We start from the raw sequence: 17,550 nt of genomic DNA on the forward strand, positions 1-17,550 counted from the left end.
GCTGCTAATCCTGCATAATACACGGGCATAATTAGTACTATTCACATACCTGCATTTCCCATATCCCCTCCCTTTGATGCTGCTAATCCTGCATAATGCACAGGCATATGTAGTACTAATCACATTCCTGCATTTCCCATAAATATGCTAAATTCCTCTTGATATGCAAATTCTTTTGTCGAAGCGCCCTTTCCCCCCATTCCAACCCAGCTTATATATATGCTCCAAGCTCGTGTGTTGTTTCATTCAGACGCTGTCTCCCCGACAGACTTAGTTTTCACCTGAGGACGGCTGCTTGCGTTGTGGCCGAAACGTCGTGAGAATTATTTTATTATGTTTAATTTTTATTATTTTATTACTTCCCTTCTACGTGACTTTACCGAAAGAACCAAGAAGATGAATCCCTGCAGTCACGAAAGCTTTAAATCTGTGAATAGCATGTTGCACATTACGTCATTGTCATGGGATAAATACATTTACACAGAATGTTTGAATCACCGAGTTTTTGAGAAACGTTTCATCAATGTGCCTCTGCTTTCTGAAGGATACATCCCTAATAGCAATACAAATTCATGCTGACATTTTTACTTAAAGCTTTCGTGACTGCAGGAATTCATATTCTTTGGGTCTTTCGGTAAAATCACATAGATAGGTTCAAAATTAATAAACAACAAAAAAACCACGATGTTTCGATCGCAACACAAGCAACCATTAATTTTGAACCTATCTATGTGATTTTACCGAAATACCCAAAGAATATTTATTCTGACATGTTGTTCAGTTAGCATCATATTTACAAGTTATTTTAATCCCCTGCGACAACAGTTGGACAGATGGATGGGCAGAGCTATGAATAAACGCTTTCAACCATAGTTAGAAACATTTTAAAACGCTGTGGAAAATTACAAAAATAATTAATCCGTGCCACGTGCTTTAAGGAATCAGTGCCAGGTGCTGTAAGGAATCAGTGTCACAAGCTGTAAGGAATAAGTGTCACAAGCTGTAAGGAATCAGTGCCACGTGCTGTAAGGAATCAGTGTCACGTGATGTAAGGAATCAGTGCCACGTGCTGTAAGGAATCAGTGTCACAAGCTGTAAGGAATCAGTGTCACGTGCTGTAAGGAATCAGTGTCACAAGCTGTAAGGAATCAGTGTCACGTGCTGTAAGAAATCAGTGCCACGTGCTGTAAGGAATCAGTGTCACGTGCTGTAAGGAATCAGTGTCACGTGCTGTAAGGAATCAGTGTCACAAGCTGTAAGGAATCAGTGTCACGTGATGTAAGGAATCAGTGCCACGTGCTGTAAGGAATCAGTGTCACAAGCTGTAAGGAATCAGTGTCACGTGCTGTAAGAAATCGGTGGCAAGTGCTGTAAGGAATCTGTGGCACGTTTTGTGCGGAATTAGTACCACGTGCTGTAATGAACCAGCGCCACGTGCTGTAATGAACCAGCGCCACGTGCTGTAAGAAATCGGTGCTACGTGTTGTAAGGGATCATGCCATGTGCTGTAAGGAATCGGTGCCATGTGTTGTAAGGAGTCGGTGCCACGTGCTGTACAGAATCGGTGCCACGTACTGTAAGGAATCGGTGCCACGTGCTGTAAGGGTCACTCACGTGGAGAGCCTCCTAAGCTCACGGATGATCTTCCCAACTGGGCCGGCCTTTGTCTTCAATTCCCACTCTGTTGAAAATCCAGCCGCATTGTTAGTTCAGAAGCAAATATCACAGACAAGACGGGCAAGGTAAGTTTGTCATAGTGGTGTCTGATGTAAAATAGCTACTTATATCATATGGCTCCATTACGTGTTGTTTAACAGCACACACAAGTGCCAGTACGTCATGTGAACACAATAAACTATCTGTATTTATAAAGAAACTGATAAGTATATCGAGAGGGTGTTAAGGAAGAGAAGGGCACTATGGGACAGACAGGGCAAGGGAAAACATACATTCTTGTATGGCGCTGCTGTTGTCAAAGTGCTTCACTGGAGCATCGTTGTTCTGTGTGTGATGAGCATGTGTGCATTTAATTTGCTGTGTTCACGCGACGATGCTTAACCACACACAGTACACTCAGGTATTTTGCCTTCAAGTCTGATGCCTGGTAGATTACAGCTGCTGTGGCTCCTCTGATGTGAATTAAAGCTTTCTTTCTGATAGCTGACACCAACTCTAAAAAGTATTACTCATTACTATGGCATTGGTTTAGTGAAGGCTGGAGCTGGGCTATTCGACTATTAAAATAACAGATACATCTACCAATTCTCGGTTTGATTATTTAGATGTTTGGATATGAAAATGTTTAGGAAAAAATCTGAAACCATGTGTGCTGCTGGACAGGAGCTGGTGTATGGGGTTTGGTGAAGTCATTGGCATGTTCTGCTGCACCAATCTGATCGTGGCATTAGGAGGTTTCTGCCTTCAAGAGGCAGAATGTGGATCAGTGCCATTTTTTGGAGACATGAATCATCGACCACAAAAAAGTAGTCTACTACAATTCTTCGTCGAATAACCAACTTGGCGATGCTGCTGTGGTGTAATGGTTGACACAGTGGACTATCCAGATCTTGCCGGTTCGATTTGATCCTTCAGCTTGGTCGTTTAAACAATTGCAGGTTTCTTAATTCCCCAAACTCTCAGTATAAAAGGTACACTAGGAGGTCGTGTGTGGTGGGGTAAAGTGTGGGTATGTATGCTGAACTTCTTTTCGCACTGTACGTAGCCAACCATGCGAATCGTACTTCCCACCGTTTCGACAATGCCTGGCCTGCATGGAAGAGGAGGCCAAATACCATCTACATAAGCTCACTAGAGCTCCCTCTAGTGGAAGCCCCTCTGCCAGAAGTAGCATGAGCAAGCAATTGCAGTGCTTCACCTTTACCTAATCATCTGGGCTCTGGTTAAATCCCTGAATGATAACGCAGTGTGCATGCCTCTCTTAGTCCACACTGCAAGCTTTGTACAAACCCTTACGGCAGCACGTCTCCGTGATGCACACACACAGGCCTCACCTTTGGCTTCTTTTTCCTTTATCAGCTCTTGCTCTGTCTGGGTAGGGAACAACAAAACCACGACGGCCATCAGCACCGAGAGGCAGCGAGGGGCAGCAGCCCACGGGTGGGGCACACGGCCCCAGCAGACACCGCTACAGCAAGGGGAGGGCTCACAGCACTGTGTACGAGAATACACACAATGTGTTATCGCCAATCTCAGGGATATTGATGCACCGTGCACACTCATCAAGACTATCAGTGCGCGTACGGGCACTGCGTGGTTTCTGCTACAACCGCTCTATTGCCACCCAATCCACTTATCTCCCTCCTCTTACCCCACTCATCTCCCTGTTCACTCCTCTCTGATGTGCAGGTGAAGTGTCTGTGCCACACTATGTGCACGAGTGCCTCGTGTCCACCAGGCACCGCACTGCTCGTTGTGATGAGCGTGGTGAATTTGTTCGCTCAGTCTTTTTGACCTAGGCTCAAGGTCACAGAGCATACAGAGGTCATTACAATACCAAAGGTCCCTGTTGCCTTCCGGTCACGGTGAGCCTTTAGGCAACTCTGAGCAATTACAATTACTCAAGTAACTTTTGTGTGGATTTATACATGATCAAGTGGTTTTTATGGAGTATACCAAAAGGCGTACACTTAGATGTGTTGGTTTAAAGTAAAAAAGCATGCTATATTTTTTGGGAGACATTTGTGCATGAAAAACACATTTTGTAGCCATACTAATTCGATGCTATCATTCACAGACTCAAAACTGATAGAACACAACTAAATAACGCAATTCACATGGAAACCGGAACATTTAAACCAACACAATTCCCCTGTTCCCCTTTCCCGGTGAACATTCTGCCACCAAATATCCACAGACACATCGTGCAAACTGCAAGGGAGTTTACACATTTTCTTGACAACAACAACCTCCCCATCAACCAAGACCTCAAAAATGTTCCTCTAGAATTGCGCTGTCACCATCCTAGAATATCACCCAGACCCGGAAGAATGCTGGCGAACAGAGTTGAAGAACGCGAATGTCCAGAATAAAACTCATTTGAGACCCAAACATTGCACCTCCTGGCTTTGGCATTCCTCCTCGAAGACACCGGTGCAACCCATCGACCATATCAGAACATCAACACACTGATGCACACATCTCCTTTCTTCATGGATAATTATTAAAGACAAGCCAAGGTGCAACTGTGGCTATGCAGCCCAAGTAATGGACCATATAGTAAACCACTGTAGTCTGTGCTCCTTCAACAGAGGAATAACAAAACTACACAGACTCTGTCCTGAAGCCCTCTCGTGGCAAGTAGACCTGGACATTTGCATTTAGCTCATGAATATACAGGTAGTCCCCGAGTAACGATGGTCTGACTTACGATATTTCGATCTTACAATGGCGATAGCGATACGACAAAATTGCCATCAACAACCTAACATCGTTCAAGTATGCATGCAGACGACGGACATAATATTGTTGAGTACAGTACAATATGATACGTTACGATACGTTCAATGCATGTATGATATGTAGCTTTAGCGATTTCATTTTAAGGTTACCATGATACGATACGTTCAATGCATGTTAAACTTTTTATAGCAGATAGGATTGTTTCCTGAAAAAACTTTCTATTAAATTGAAGTTCATATAGGTAGGCTAAAAATTTACCTTGTTTTTTTTTTACTTTACATTTACTGTGCAATACAGTATTGTAATTAATGAATACCTACAGTATATAGTTTATATAGTACGGTACTGTAAATTGCTCTGTTTTGCTAAATTATCACCATTCTTTAAGACTCCTGGGTAGGCTAGGCCATCTTCGACTTACGATATTTTCGACTTACGATGGGGTCGTCGTAACGCATCTCCATCCTAAGTAGAGGACTACCTGTATTGCCATATTGAGAATATATAAATAGGCTAGTAAGAGTCTGGGGTAGGAGGAAGATGAGTGAAGTGAGAGATGAGTGGATTGAGAGGAAGATGAGTGGAGTGAGAGGAGGGAGATGAGTGGAGTGAGAGGAGGGAGATGAGTGGAGTGAGAGGAGGGAGATGAGTGGAGTGAGAGGGAGATGAGTGGAGTGAGAGGAGGGAGATGAGTGGAGTGAGAGGAGGGAGATGAGTGGAGTGAGAGGAGGGAGATGAGTGGATGTGAGAGGAGGGAGATGAGTGGAGTGAGAGGAGGGAGATGAGTGGAGTGAGAGGAGGGAGAGGAGATGAGTGGAGTGAGAGGAGGGAGATGAGTGGAGTGAGAGGAGGGAGATGAGTGGAGTGAGAGGAGGGAGCTGAGTGGAGTGAGAGGAGGGAGATGAGTGGAGTGAGAGGAGGGAGATGAGTGGAGTGAGAGGAGGGAGATGAGGGAGTGAGAGGAGGAGATGAGGATGGAGTATGCGAGGAGGGAGATGAGTGGAGTGAGAGGAGGGAGATGAGTGGAGTGAGAGGAGGGAGATGAGTGGAGTGAGAGGAGGGAGATGAGTGGAGTGAGAGGAGGGAGATGAGTGAGTGAGAGGAGGAGATGAGTGGAGTGAGAGGAGGGAGATGAGTGGAGTGAGAGGAGGGAGATGAGTGGAGTGAGAGGAGGAGATGAGTGGAGTGAGAGGAGGGAGATGAGTGGAGTGAGAGGAGGAGATGAGTGGAGTGAGAGGAGGGAGATGAGTGGAGTGAGAGGAGGGAGATGAGTGGAGTGAGAGGGAGATGAGTGAGTGAGAGGAGGGAGATGAGTGGAGTGAGAGAGGGAGATGAGGGAGTGAGAGAGGAGATGAGTGGAGTGAGAGAGGAGATGAGTGGAGTGAGAGGAGGGAGATGAGTGGAGTGAGAGGAGGGAGATGAGTGGAGTGAGAGGAGGGGAGATGAGTGGAGTGAGAGGAGGGAGATGAGTGGAGTGAGAGGAGGGAGATGAGTGGAGTGAGAGGAGGGAGATGAGTGGAGTGAGAGGAGGGAGATGAGTGGAGTGAGAGGGAGGGAGATGAGTGGAGTGAGAGGAGGGGATGAGTGGAGTGAGAGGAGGGAGATGAGTGGAGTGAGAGGGAGATGAGTGGAGTGAGAGGAGGGAGATGAGTGGAGTGAGAGAGGGAGATTAGTGGAGTGAGAGAGGAAGACGAGTGGAGTGAGAGGAGGGAGATGAGTGGATTGAGAGCAGGGAGATGAGTGGAGTGAGAGGAGGGAGATGAGTGGAGTGAGAGGAGGGAGATGAGTGGAGTGAGAGGAGGGAGATGAGTGGAGTGAGAGGAGGGAGATGAGTGGAGTGAGAGGGAGATGAGTGGAGTGAGAGGAGGGAGATGAGTGGAGTGAGAGAGGGAGATGAGTGGAGTGAGAGGAGGGAGATGAGTGGAGTGAGAGGAGGGAGATGAGTGGATTGAGAGCAGGGAGATGAGTGGAGTGAGAGGAGGGAGATGAGTGGAGTGAGAGGAGGGAGATGAGTGGAGTGAGAGGAGGGAGATGAGTGGAGTGAGAGGAGGGAGATGAGTGGATTGAGAGGAGGGAGATGAGTGGATTGAGAGGAGGGAGATGAGTGGAGTGAGGGAGATGAGTGGATTGAGAGGAGGGAGATGAGTGGAGTGAGAGGAGGGAGATGAGTGGACGTGAGAGGAGGGAGATGAGAAGAGTGAGAGAGAAGACGAGTGGATTTGAGAGGAGGGAGATGAGTGGAGTGAGAGGAGGGAGATGAGTTGATGAGAGGAGGGAGATGAGTGGAGTGAGAGGAGGGAGATGAGTGGAGTGAGAGGAGGGAGATGAGAAGAGTGAGAGAGGAAGACGATGTGGATTGAGAGGAGGGAGATGAGTGGAGTGAGAGGAGGGAGATGAGAAGAGTGAGAGGAGGGAGATGAGTGGATTGAGAGGAGGGAGATGAGTGGATTGAGAGGAGGGAGATGAGTGGAGTGAGAGGAGGGAGATGAGTGGAGTGAGAGGAGGGAGATGAGAAGAGGTGAGAGAGGAAGACGAGTGGATTGAGAGGAGGGAGATGAGTGGACGTGAGAGGAGGGAGATGAGTGGATTGAGAGGAGGGAGATGAGTGGAGTGAGAGGAGGGAGATGAGTGGAGTGAGAGGAGGGAGATGAGTGGAGTGAGAGGAGGGAGATGAGTGGAGTGAGAGGAGGGAGATGAGTGGAGTGGGAGGAGGGAGATGAGTGGAGTGAGAGGAGGGAGATGAGTGGAGTGAGAGGAGGGAGATGAGTGGAGTGAGAGAGGGAGATGAGTGGATTGAGAGGAGGGAGATGAGTGGAGTGAGAGGAGGGAGATGAGTGGAGTGAGAGGAGGGAGATGAGTGGAGTGAGAGGAGGGAGATGAGTGGAGTGGAGGAGGGAGATGAGTGGAGTGAGAGGAGGGAGATGAGTGGAGTGAGAGGAGGGAGATGAGTGGAGTGAGAGGAGGGAGATGAGTGGAGTGAGAGGAGGGAGATGAGAAGAGTGAGAGAGGGAAGACGAGTGGATTGAGAGGAGGGAGATGAGTGGAGTGAGAGGAGGGAGATGAGAAGAGTGAGAGGAGGGAGATGAGTGGATTGAGAGGAGGGGAGATGAGTGGATTGAGAGGAGGGAGATGAGTGGAGTGAGAGGAGGGAGATGAGTGGAGTGAGAGGAGGGAGATGAGAAGAGTGAGAGAGGAAGACGAGTGGATTGAGAGGAGGGAGATGAGTGGAGTGAGAGGAGGGAGATGAGTGGATTGAGAGGAGGGAGATGAGTGGAGTGAGAGGAGGGAGATGAGTGGAGTGAGAGGAGGGAGATGAGTGGATTGAGAGGAGGGAGATGAGTGGAGTGAGAGGAGGGAGATGAGTGGAGTGAGAGGAGGGAGATGAGTGGAGTGAGAGGAGGGAGATGAGTGGAGTGAGAGGAGGGAGATGAGTGGAGTGGGAGGAGGGAGATGAGTGGAGTGAGAGGAGGGAGATGAGTGGAGTGGGAGGAGGGAGATGAGTGGAGTGAGAGGAGGGAGATGAGTGGAGTGAGAGGAGGGAGATGAGTGGAGTGAGAGGAGGGAGATGAGTGGAGTGAGAGGAGGGAGATGAGTGGAGTGAGAGGAGGGAGATGAGTGGAGTGAGAGGAGGGAGATGAGTGGAGTGAGAGGAGGGAGATGAGTGGAGTGAGAGGAGGGAGATGAGTGGAGTGAGAGGAGGGAGATGAGTGGAGTGAGAGGAGGGAGATGAGTGGAGTGAGAGGAGGGAGATGAGTGGAGTGAGAGGAGGGAGATGAGTGGAGTGAGAGGAGGGAGATGAGTGGAGTGAGAGGAGGGAGATGAGTGGAGTGAGAGGGAGATGAGTGGAGTGAGAGGGGAGATGAGTGGAGTGAGAGAGGGAGATGAGTGGAGTGAGAGGGAGATGAGTGGAGTGAGAGAGGAAGACGAGTGGAGTGAGAGGAGGGAGATGAGTGGAGTGAGAGGAGGGAGATGAGTGGAGTGAGAGGAGGGAGATGAGTGGAGTGAGAGGAGGGAGATGAGTGGAGTGAGAGGAGGGAGATGAGTGGAGTGAGAGGAGGGAGATGAGTGGAGTGAGAGGAGGGAGATGAGTGGAGTGAGAGGAGGGAGATGAGTGGAGTGAGGGAGGGAGATGAGTGGAGTGAGGAGGAGGGATGAGTGGAGTGAGAGGGAGATGAGTGGAGTGAGAGGAGGGAGATGAGTGGAGTGAGAGGGAGATTAGTGGAGTGAGAGAGGAAGACGAGTGGAGTGAGAGGAGGGAGATGAGTGGATTGAGAGCAGGGAGATGAGTGGAGTGAGAGGAGGGAGATGAGTGGAGTGAGAGGAGGGAGATGAGTGGAGTGAGAGGAGGGAGATGAGTGGAGTGAGAGGAGGGAGATGAGTGGAGTGAGAGGGAGATGAGTGGAGTGAGAGGAGGGAGATGAGTGGAGTGAGAGAGGGAGATGAGTGGAGTGAGAGGAGGGAGATGAGTGGAGTGAGAGGAGGGAGATGAGTGGATTGAGAGCAGGGAGATGAGTGGAGTGAGAGGAGGGAGATGAGTGGAGTGAGAGGAGGGAGATGAGTGGAGTGAGAGGAGGGAGATGAGTGGAGTGAGAGGAGGGAGATGAGTGGATTGAGAGGAGGGAGATGAGTGGAGTGAGAGGAGGGAGATGAGTGGATTGAGAGGAGGGAGATGAGTGGATTGAGAGGAGGGAGATGAGTGGAGTGAGAGGAGGGAGATGAGTGGAGTGAGAGGAGGGAGATGAGAAGAGTGAGAGAGGAAGACGAGTGGATTGAGAGGAGGGAGATGAGTGGAGTGAGAGGAGGGAGATGAGTGGATTGAGAGGAGGGAGATGAGTGGAGTGAGAGGAGGGAGATGAGTGGAGTGAGAGGAGGGAGATGAGAAGAGTGAGAGAGGAAGACGAGTGGATTGAGAGGAGGGAGATGAGTGGAGTGAGAGGAGGGAGATGAGAAGAGTGAGAGGAGGGAGATGAGTGGATTGAGAGGAGGGAGATGAGTGGATTGAGAGGAGGGAGATGAGTGGAGTGAGAGGAGGGAGATGAGTGGAGTGAGAGGAGGGAGATGAGAAGAGTGAGAGAGGAAGACGAGTGGATTGAGAGGAGGGAGATGAGTGGAGTGAGAGGGAGGGAGATGAGGGATTGAGAGGAGGGAGATGAGTGGAGGAGAGGAGGAGATGAGTGGAGTGAGAGGAGGGAGATGAGTGGAGTGAGAGGAGGGAGATGAGTGGAGTGAGAGGAGGGAGATGAGTGGAGTGGGAGGAGGGAGATGAGTGGAGTGAGAGGAGGGAGATGAGTGGAGTGAGAGGAGGGAGATGAGTGGAGTGAGAGAGGGAGATGAGTGGATTGAGAGGAGGGAGATGAGTGGAGTGAGAGGAGGGAGATGAGTGGAGTGAGAGGAGGGAGATGAGTGGAGTGAGAGGAGGGAGATGAGTGGAGTGGGAGGAGGGAGATGAGTGGAGTGAGAGGAGGGAGATGAGTGGAGTGAGAGGAGGGAGATGAGTGGAGTGAGAGGAGGGAGATGAGTGGAGTGAGAGGAGGGAGATGAGAAGAGTGAGAGAGGAAGACGAGTGGATTGAGAGGAGGGAGATGAGTGGAGTGAGAGGAGGGAGATGAGAAGAGTGAGAGGAGGGAGATGAGTGGATTGAGAGGAGGGAGATGAGTGGATTGAGAGGAGGGAGATGAGTGGAGTGAGAGGAGGGAGATGAGTGGAGTGAGAGGAGGGAGATGAGAAGAGTGAGAGAGGAAGACGAGTGGATTGAGAGGAGGGAGATGAGTGGAGTGAGAGGAGGGAGATGAGTGGATTGAGAGGAGGGAGATGAGTGGAGTGAGAGGAGGGAGATGAGTGGAGTGAGAGGAGGGAGATGAGTGGATTGAGAGGAGGGAGATGAGTGGAGTGAGAGGAGGGAGATGAGTGGAGTGAGAGGAGGGAGATGAGTGGAGTGAGAGGAGGGAGATGAGTGGAGTGAGAGGAGGGAGATGAGTGGAGTGGGAGGAGGGAGATGAGTGGAGTGAGAGGAGGGAGATAAGTGGAGTGGGAGGAGGGAGATGAGTGGAGTGAGAGGAGGGAGATGAGTGGATTGAGAGGAGGGAGATGAGTGGAGTGGGAGGAGGGAGATGAGTGGAGTGAGAGGAGGGAGATGAGTGGAGTGAGAGGAGGGAGATGAGTGGAGTGAGAGGAGGGAGATGAGTGGAGTGAGAGGAGGGAGATGAGTGGATTGAGAGGAGGGAGATGAGTGGAGTGGGAGGAGGGAGATGAGTGGAGTGAGAGGAGGGAGATGAGTGGAGTGAGAGGAGGGAGATGAGTGGAGTGAGAGGAGGGAGATGAGTGGATTGAGAGGAGGGAGATGAGTGGAGTGGGAGGAGGGAGATGAGTGGAGTGAGAGAGGGAGATGAGTGGACCACACTGACTGTACTGATTTCAGCACTGACTCCCAGCACTGACCACACTGACTGTACTGACTTCGAGCACTGACTTCTAGCACTAACTTTCGGCACTGACTGCCAGCAATGACTGCATTACCTGTCAGCCCAAATTGACTGCACTAACTGCAGATTATAATGACTAGACTTCCTGCCTACACCGACTGCCTGCACTTTCTTCCAGCACTGCATGCACTGTCTCCCAGCGCTAACTGAACTGACTGCCAACACTGCATGATGTCGTCATAATACACACGAGCCGCCTTCCTCAGTGACCACGATGAAGAGGACTACGAATTGACCTCTCACCAGGGAATTCCGCGTTCACAAACCTGTGATGATGCAACGTTAACTCACGCAACGTCCTGCACGCACATGTGGCACGGTGTGCAGGGAGGCCTTTCAGTGCCTCACCCCTCTCACCTTTCGCTTCCAAACTCTCACTTGGCTCTCCAGACCCTCGCGGTCTCCCACACCTGGGACATCAAACACAATGAATGGAGACGCATTGCACTCAAGGCTACCACAGTGTTTGCTCGGGCAAGTTACAGCACAGACGTCACACACCACAGTGCAATCATGTCCACATACAAGCAGCACTACCTACACACATATACAAGTACACACTTATACAAGTACACATGCAAGTACAGGCATACATCGTACAATGAAACACAGTCTCAGAACACACACGCGTGCATATCCATTAGTGATGACGCTCACCACTGCTGCCAGCAGGGAGCCATCATTTCTAAACCCCCGCTATATTTTAGAGCTGGCAGAGCCTGTAAGGTATAAATGCGTGGACCCAACTATGACCATCAGGCATTTGACATCGTGTCAGTGATGGGAAGCAGTGTCTCAGCGGCCCTCAGCTGGGAGACCCCGCCACGTTCAGATTGCACAGGGCCTCGTACTCCTCACAGCGCCTCGTGTGTAAAGCACTGGCAGAACGCACCACGAGGCCATCACCAATAACATGGCCACTTTTTAGTGGCTCATATGCAGCTTCAATATTCATGAGATATCAAGGAGAGTGAATGGTAACAGTCATGAGGTGTATTTGGTATTGGAACCACAGTCCCTGAAGCGCTCTTGCTCTGGTAGCCATCAATCAGCCAGGGCACTCGGTGGACCCACCTGTGGAGCTCAGCGGCAGTTTCGTCTCGTATCCGTACAGCTTCTGCACTTTGGCCACGTCGCAGGGGCTCAGGGAGTTGCCATGCCCCATGTGCAGCATGAGGAGCGGGTTCTTGGGGATGATGGTCGGGTTGCGCTCGTCCACCGAGCCCGCCGTCCTGGACACGCACAAAGCCTCAGGTACAGGGCGCTCTACCATCCATACGCACAGCGATCCGTGGAGTGCATTTGGACCATTTCACATTTTAACAAGCTCACATCCCTTTTTGAAGGATTACATTTGTACATAACACAAAACATTTTACAGGAGCTAAACAGCATTACAATTCACCTAGCATGACTGAAGTTGAGGTCTCAGAAACTTGAGTATTCATAATATTCAACATTAAATTCTCTGGTGGCCACCAGAAATTAAACCAGGTTCGAAAGCACATCAAGCTGATGGCAAGATTTCAGATTGTACTACAGAAGCTAAGGGAAAAAATGTTTCACCAAAACTTAAATTATAACAATGTAACACCAGTCCTTTATCAATGAAAAAACTAATTTATTGTTAAGAATTATTCAGGATTACACCAAATTGGGATAATTAGCAAATCCTTATTCAGCATTTGTATGTGTAAGTCTCGAGTATCCGGAGAATACTAACGCAGAAACTCTCAAATGTCCCTACAGATCAGGCACCTACTTGCTGTACTGACCTTCACTGGTCATCTCTTAGCCCTGCTGGCTGTGAATCTGCCACACATGATGCAATGTGATCACCATTGCTGCCTTTAGTGCTGGATTCCAGTCACCATACTCAGAATGCAAAACCACGTGGACAATCCAAGCACCGCTTTGCGGCATACGTGTGTTATATTCAACGTTGAACTTAGTCACAATGGCTGATGTGGAACCGGTCTACAGTAAAACACATACAGTATAACTCGTCACAAGTTCGTTGAGCTACAATGTGTGGAAACAGCTCCACTTGCCAATACAAGCTCGGGTTGTTCTCTACAAGGCAGTGAGCTGTGGTGGAAAGCGTTTAGAATTACTATAACTCTTCATATTGCTTACATTTGACAATATTAAAACTATATTTGCTTTCGTAAATGCATCACAAATACACGGTACAATATTTTAGTTTGTTTCTTCTTTTGGAAATGTTTTTGATGACATAATTGAGAAAAACTTCGTGAATAAAATGCAAATGTGAACATATTTTACAAATGCAATGTGCATGCACGCTGTAATGGCATCGCGTGGTTGTACACGGGCAGACAGAGGCAACTGAGAGCAGCACCACGACTGTGACTGCACCGTGCACGGGGCCGCTACCGGTCCACCCCCACACTCCCGACACCTCTTACTGTGGTGCACCGTAGCACCTCTAGCGGCTGTAGAGGCACTCGAGCAACACACACATCGAATATAATCCATCCTCACACACCTAATATAATCCATCATCACTCCAGCAATTCAAACAGGCGTATTTATATATGTATTTACAATACAGGATGTGCTGGGAATGATGGTGGGACACACGCAAACTGTAGCTTAGGGGATGTATATGCGTGCACACACACATTGTACAGAGATCCTCGACACAGTGACCAGTGAGCCCCAGGGTTTCCAGCTGAACTCGACTTAGCAGTGTGACAAAGAACCACAGTCACAGAGTGACAACAAACTGGAGTAACAATGTGTCCTGAGTCACTGAATTGCTTACCTTGCAACAGTGTCCCAGTGTGACAGGGAGCAGGGAATTTCAGGAATATAAATAAAAAGCGACCTATCTCTTTGGTTACAGGTTTGGCGTAACTCTGGACCCTCGGCTGAATCTCACGTGGTCAGGCGCTCTTAGCCACTGTGTGCTCCCAGTGGCGCTCAGTCGTGGGTGCTGGTGACATTGCGACTTGCCTTTGACGGCGATCATCCAGACACGTGCCACCCTGGTGCTTAGCTCAGCTCAGTGCTAACTCCTATGCTCTTGACAAAGAAAATCATCAGTGGGGTCCAACCGCCCCTGCTAACATGCATATGTTACCTGCCCAAGCATGCAGGTAACTTACATCATCCACTCAGGGCCTTTTCTGCAAGAGCTGTGCCCTTGCAACTTGGACTGTGCCTTGGCAACTCGTGTTCTCCAGAGCGAGCGACCACACGGACATTGATCTCTTGTGGACTTGCGTGGCGTGTTAATACAACTACTGCGGGAATGTCGTGGGAAGTTGTTTTTATTGTTGCCCCGATGCACCTTGCCACTCAGGATTAGGAATTCTCTACCAACACTTAACAACTTAAGTTTGTGGTGGTATTGGTGTTATTAAAGAGAGGTCATTTTTCAGCTTGGTCTCTGTTATTCATGCAGGCAGAGCACCGTAAAGACCGTGTGAGTGGATGTGGTGGAATATAAGGGGGGGACCTACAGCTACCCCCTTATATAACACACGTACACTGTAGTACAGGGAATTTGTAAGATACAGTGTGATATAGGGAATGTATAACACATACACACACTCTAGTATAAGGATTGTATAACACACACGTGGTGTAGTATAGGGAACGTATGAGACACTCTAGTATAATGAATGTGTAAGACACTTGTATTATGAATGTAAAGGACTCGCACACACAGGGAGTGGTACGTACATGCTGTAGTGCATGATGGAGCTGCAGTCGTAGGGGATGGACACTTCATGCGCGTGTGATTTCATCTTCACGATTTGACTCTTCCATTCTAACAAAGAAACAATGTTCACCATTTAATACTTTTAAAAAAATGTAGAATTTATATTTCTCCTTGTTACAAAACTCAACCACGTGTAACACAATGTTGTGGTACGGACGTAGTATATGTGGTTGTTGTGCTATGAAACAGCTCATTCTATATTTGAAGTTTTCGTGACTGCAGGGATCAATACTCTTTGGTTCTTTCGGTAAAGTCACGTAGGTATAAAATAAAATAAATTAGATTACGACGTTTCGATTGCATCACAAGCAATCATCATCAGGTGGGAAAACCACAGCAAGAATTATTTTGCTGAAGTGGGAGAGAGAGTTGCTGTGGTAAGAGGTTATACAGGCTGGGAAGGGGGAGGAACAAGGGGGGAGAGGGAGGGGTAGGGGGTGTGGGGTAGGGGGGGAGAGTGCTGCGTGGTGTAGTAGTACCAGGCTGGATATGATAGACGACAACCACTACAAAGCAGTTAGGGATTTACCTGGTTAGGAGTAAGGGAGGAGAGGGAGGGGTAGGGGGTGTGGGGTAGGGGGAGGGAGAGTGCTGCGTGGTGTAGTGGTACCAGGCGGATATGATAGACGACAAGCACTACAAAGCAGTTAGGGTTTTACCTGGTTAATAACATCCTTAATAACATGCAATATCCTGGAGTCTACAAACTAAGTTGCACCTGTGGTGGCTGTTACATTGGGAAAACGAAACGACATATCTCGGACCGTGTTCGCGAGCACAAGGCAGATCTGAACTAACTCCTCCGCCGTGGCTGAGACCAAGGTACTCTGCAAACCTTTGGGCTACTATAAAAGGTTTGTTCATGAAGCCATCCAGATATATAAACATAGACATAACAACAACCGAGAAGATGGATACAAATTGAGCAATCATTGGAAGGATGTGATTAACCAGGTAAAACTCTAACTGCTTTGTAGTGAAATTTCGATTTAAAGTTTTCGTGAATGCAGGGATTCATCTTCTTGGTTCTTTCGGTAAAGTGACGTAGAAGGGAAATAATAAAAATACGCTGTCAAGCTTGGTGGTGTTCATTCAGACGCTGTCTTTCCGACAGCCCTGTTCTTCACCTGAGGACGGCTGCTTGCGTTGTGTCCGAAACGTCGTCAGAATTGTATTTTATTATGTTTTATGTTTATTATTTTATTATTTTCCTTCTACGTGACATTACCGAAAGAACCAAGAAGATGCTTTGTAGTGGTTGTCGTCTATCATATCCGCCTGGTACCACTACACCACGCAGCACTGTCCCCCCCCTACCCCACACCCCCTACCCCTCCCTCTCCCCCCCTTGCTCCTCCCCTTTCCCAGCCTGTATAACCTCTTACCACAGCAACTCTCTCTCCCACTTCAGCAAAACAATTCTTGCTGTGGTTTTCCCACCTGATGATGATTGCTTGTGTTGCAATCGAAACGTCGTGATTTAATTTATTTTATTTTATACCTACGTGACTTTACTGAAAGAACCAAAGAGTATGAAATAGCTTATGTTCCCCATTTTACGGACAGTTGATAAAAGATGAGTGCACCACGAGCGCCCAGCCACTCTGGCAGGAGTGGAGGATCGGCACTCGTGGCACCAGACGCAGCTCGGAAGCAGCTGTCACGAGCGGTGCTCAACCTGCACCGTGGGATGGAGTCACAAACGCCTTCTCACCTTCCTTGATGTTGTCGCTCAGCACCCAGACGTGGTCGTCTCGGTCGCTGCGGCAGTGCTCGTGGTGGAAGCCGAGCGCGTGCATCAACTCGTGCAGAACCGTGCCCTTGGTCACCTTCCCGGGCTCCAGGGACAGATCCTGGCCTCCACCCTGCCTCCCCACGTACGACCAGCTCTTGCTGAGAGACCTGAAAGCAGAAATCATTCACTGGTGTCAAGCAATTATTTTTAATGCATTCAGATAATGTAGATTTGTAATCCTGGTGTAAATGAGCCAATGCATTTGCATGCAACAGAGGAGACTGAGCACAACAGCATAAAATAATGAATTGTCATTGTCAAGGCCCTGCAAAAGATCAGGGAAATAAATTAGGAATGCTCTGTCCATTGTCATGACCTGTCCTTGTTATAAACCTGCAGCCACCACTGCTGATTTTGATTTATTTAGAACACCGACTATCGGATGTGAGAAGGCGGCCCAAGTGGGTGAACTCTTTCACTTTTATCTTGTTACCTACAATTGGAATATTAATTTCCCTGCATTCTCTCCTTCATACTCTCATTTCTCTTGTTTATGTTATTTTCAGTCCGGAATCCTCTTTTACTTTATTAACTTTGAAACTAAGACGTGTCACCCCTTACTCTCTAATTGCCAGCACCTGCTTGTCATCTGCAAATCTGCTGACCTCACTGACCTCCAATAATTCTTTCCATCATGATTTCCCAAGCTGCTTCATCATCATCATATCCACAAAGGTGTCAGTGATAATGTGCACGCCTGTATCGCACCTCTTCAGATTTCTGTATTATCTGATTCGCCTTTGGCTATGTTCACTGTTGCTGTTTGACTCATGTGCAAAGCTGCAATAAGCTGTCTATCTTTCCAGTCCATTCTTATCATCTGGAGCAAATTGAACAAAATATTCCCATTTAGCCTTAGAATGCTTTTTCAAAATGAGACATATACACTTTTTGGTTCAACTCCAAGCTCCTTTCAAAGATCATTCTCATTACACTTTTTGTTTAACTGTTCCATCATATCCTTTCCAAAACCCAAACTGGACCTTTGCAAAGTAGGCCTCTACTTTTCTCTTGGTCAGTGATTGAATCATTCTCAGCATAATCTACAATTGTGGTCTCAAACTGATTGTTCTTAAGTCTGAACAATGGGGATTGGTATGACT

General features: G+C 48.3%; 1 protein-coding gene across 1 annotated transcript in view; it reads right to left on the minus strand.

The window, feature by feature from the left end:
* Window positions 1-1,476: 1,476 nt before the first annotated feature.
* Window positions 1,477-17,550, minus strand: part of LOC133359004 (uncharacterized) — a 161,574-nt gene continuing 145,500 nt past the window's right edge. The window contains exons 20-25 of the mRNA XM_061577379.1: window positions 16,367-16,554; window positions 14,613-14,700; window positions 11,976-12,133; window positions 11,259-11,311; window positions 3,012-3,048; window positions 1,477-1,505 (exon numbers count right to left, since the gene is read on the minus strand). Coding sequence (XP_061433363.1) covers window positions 1,477-1,505; window positions 3,012-3,048; window positions 11,259-11,311; window positions 11,976-12,133; window positions 14,613-14,700; window positions 16,367-16,554 — 553 coding nt within the window. The remainder of the gene's footprint in view (window positions 1,506-3,011; window positions 3,049-11,258; window positions 11,312-11,975; window positions 12,134-14,612; window positions 14,701-16,366; window positions 16,555-17,550) is intronic.

Source organism: Lethenteron reissneri, chromosome 64 (assembly GCF_015708825.2).
Source record: "Lethenteron reissneri isolate LAM-NWPU_2019-01 chromosome 64, ASM1570882v1, whole genome shotgun sequence".
Lineage (NCBI taxonomy): Eukaryota > Metazoa > Chordata > Hyperoartia > Petromyzontiformes > Petromyzontidae > Lethenteron > Lethenteron reissneri.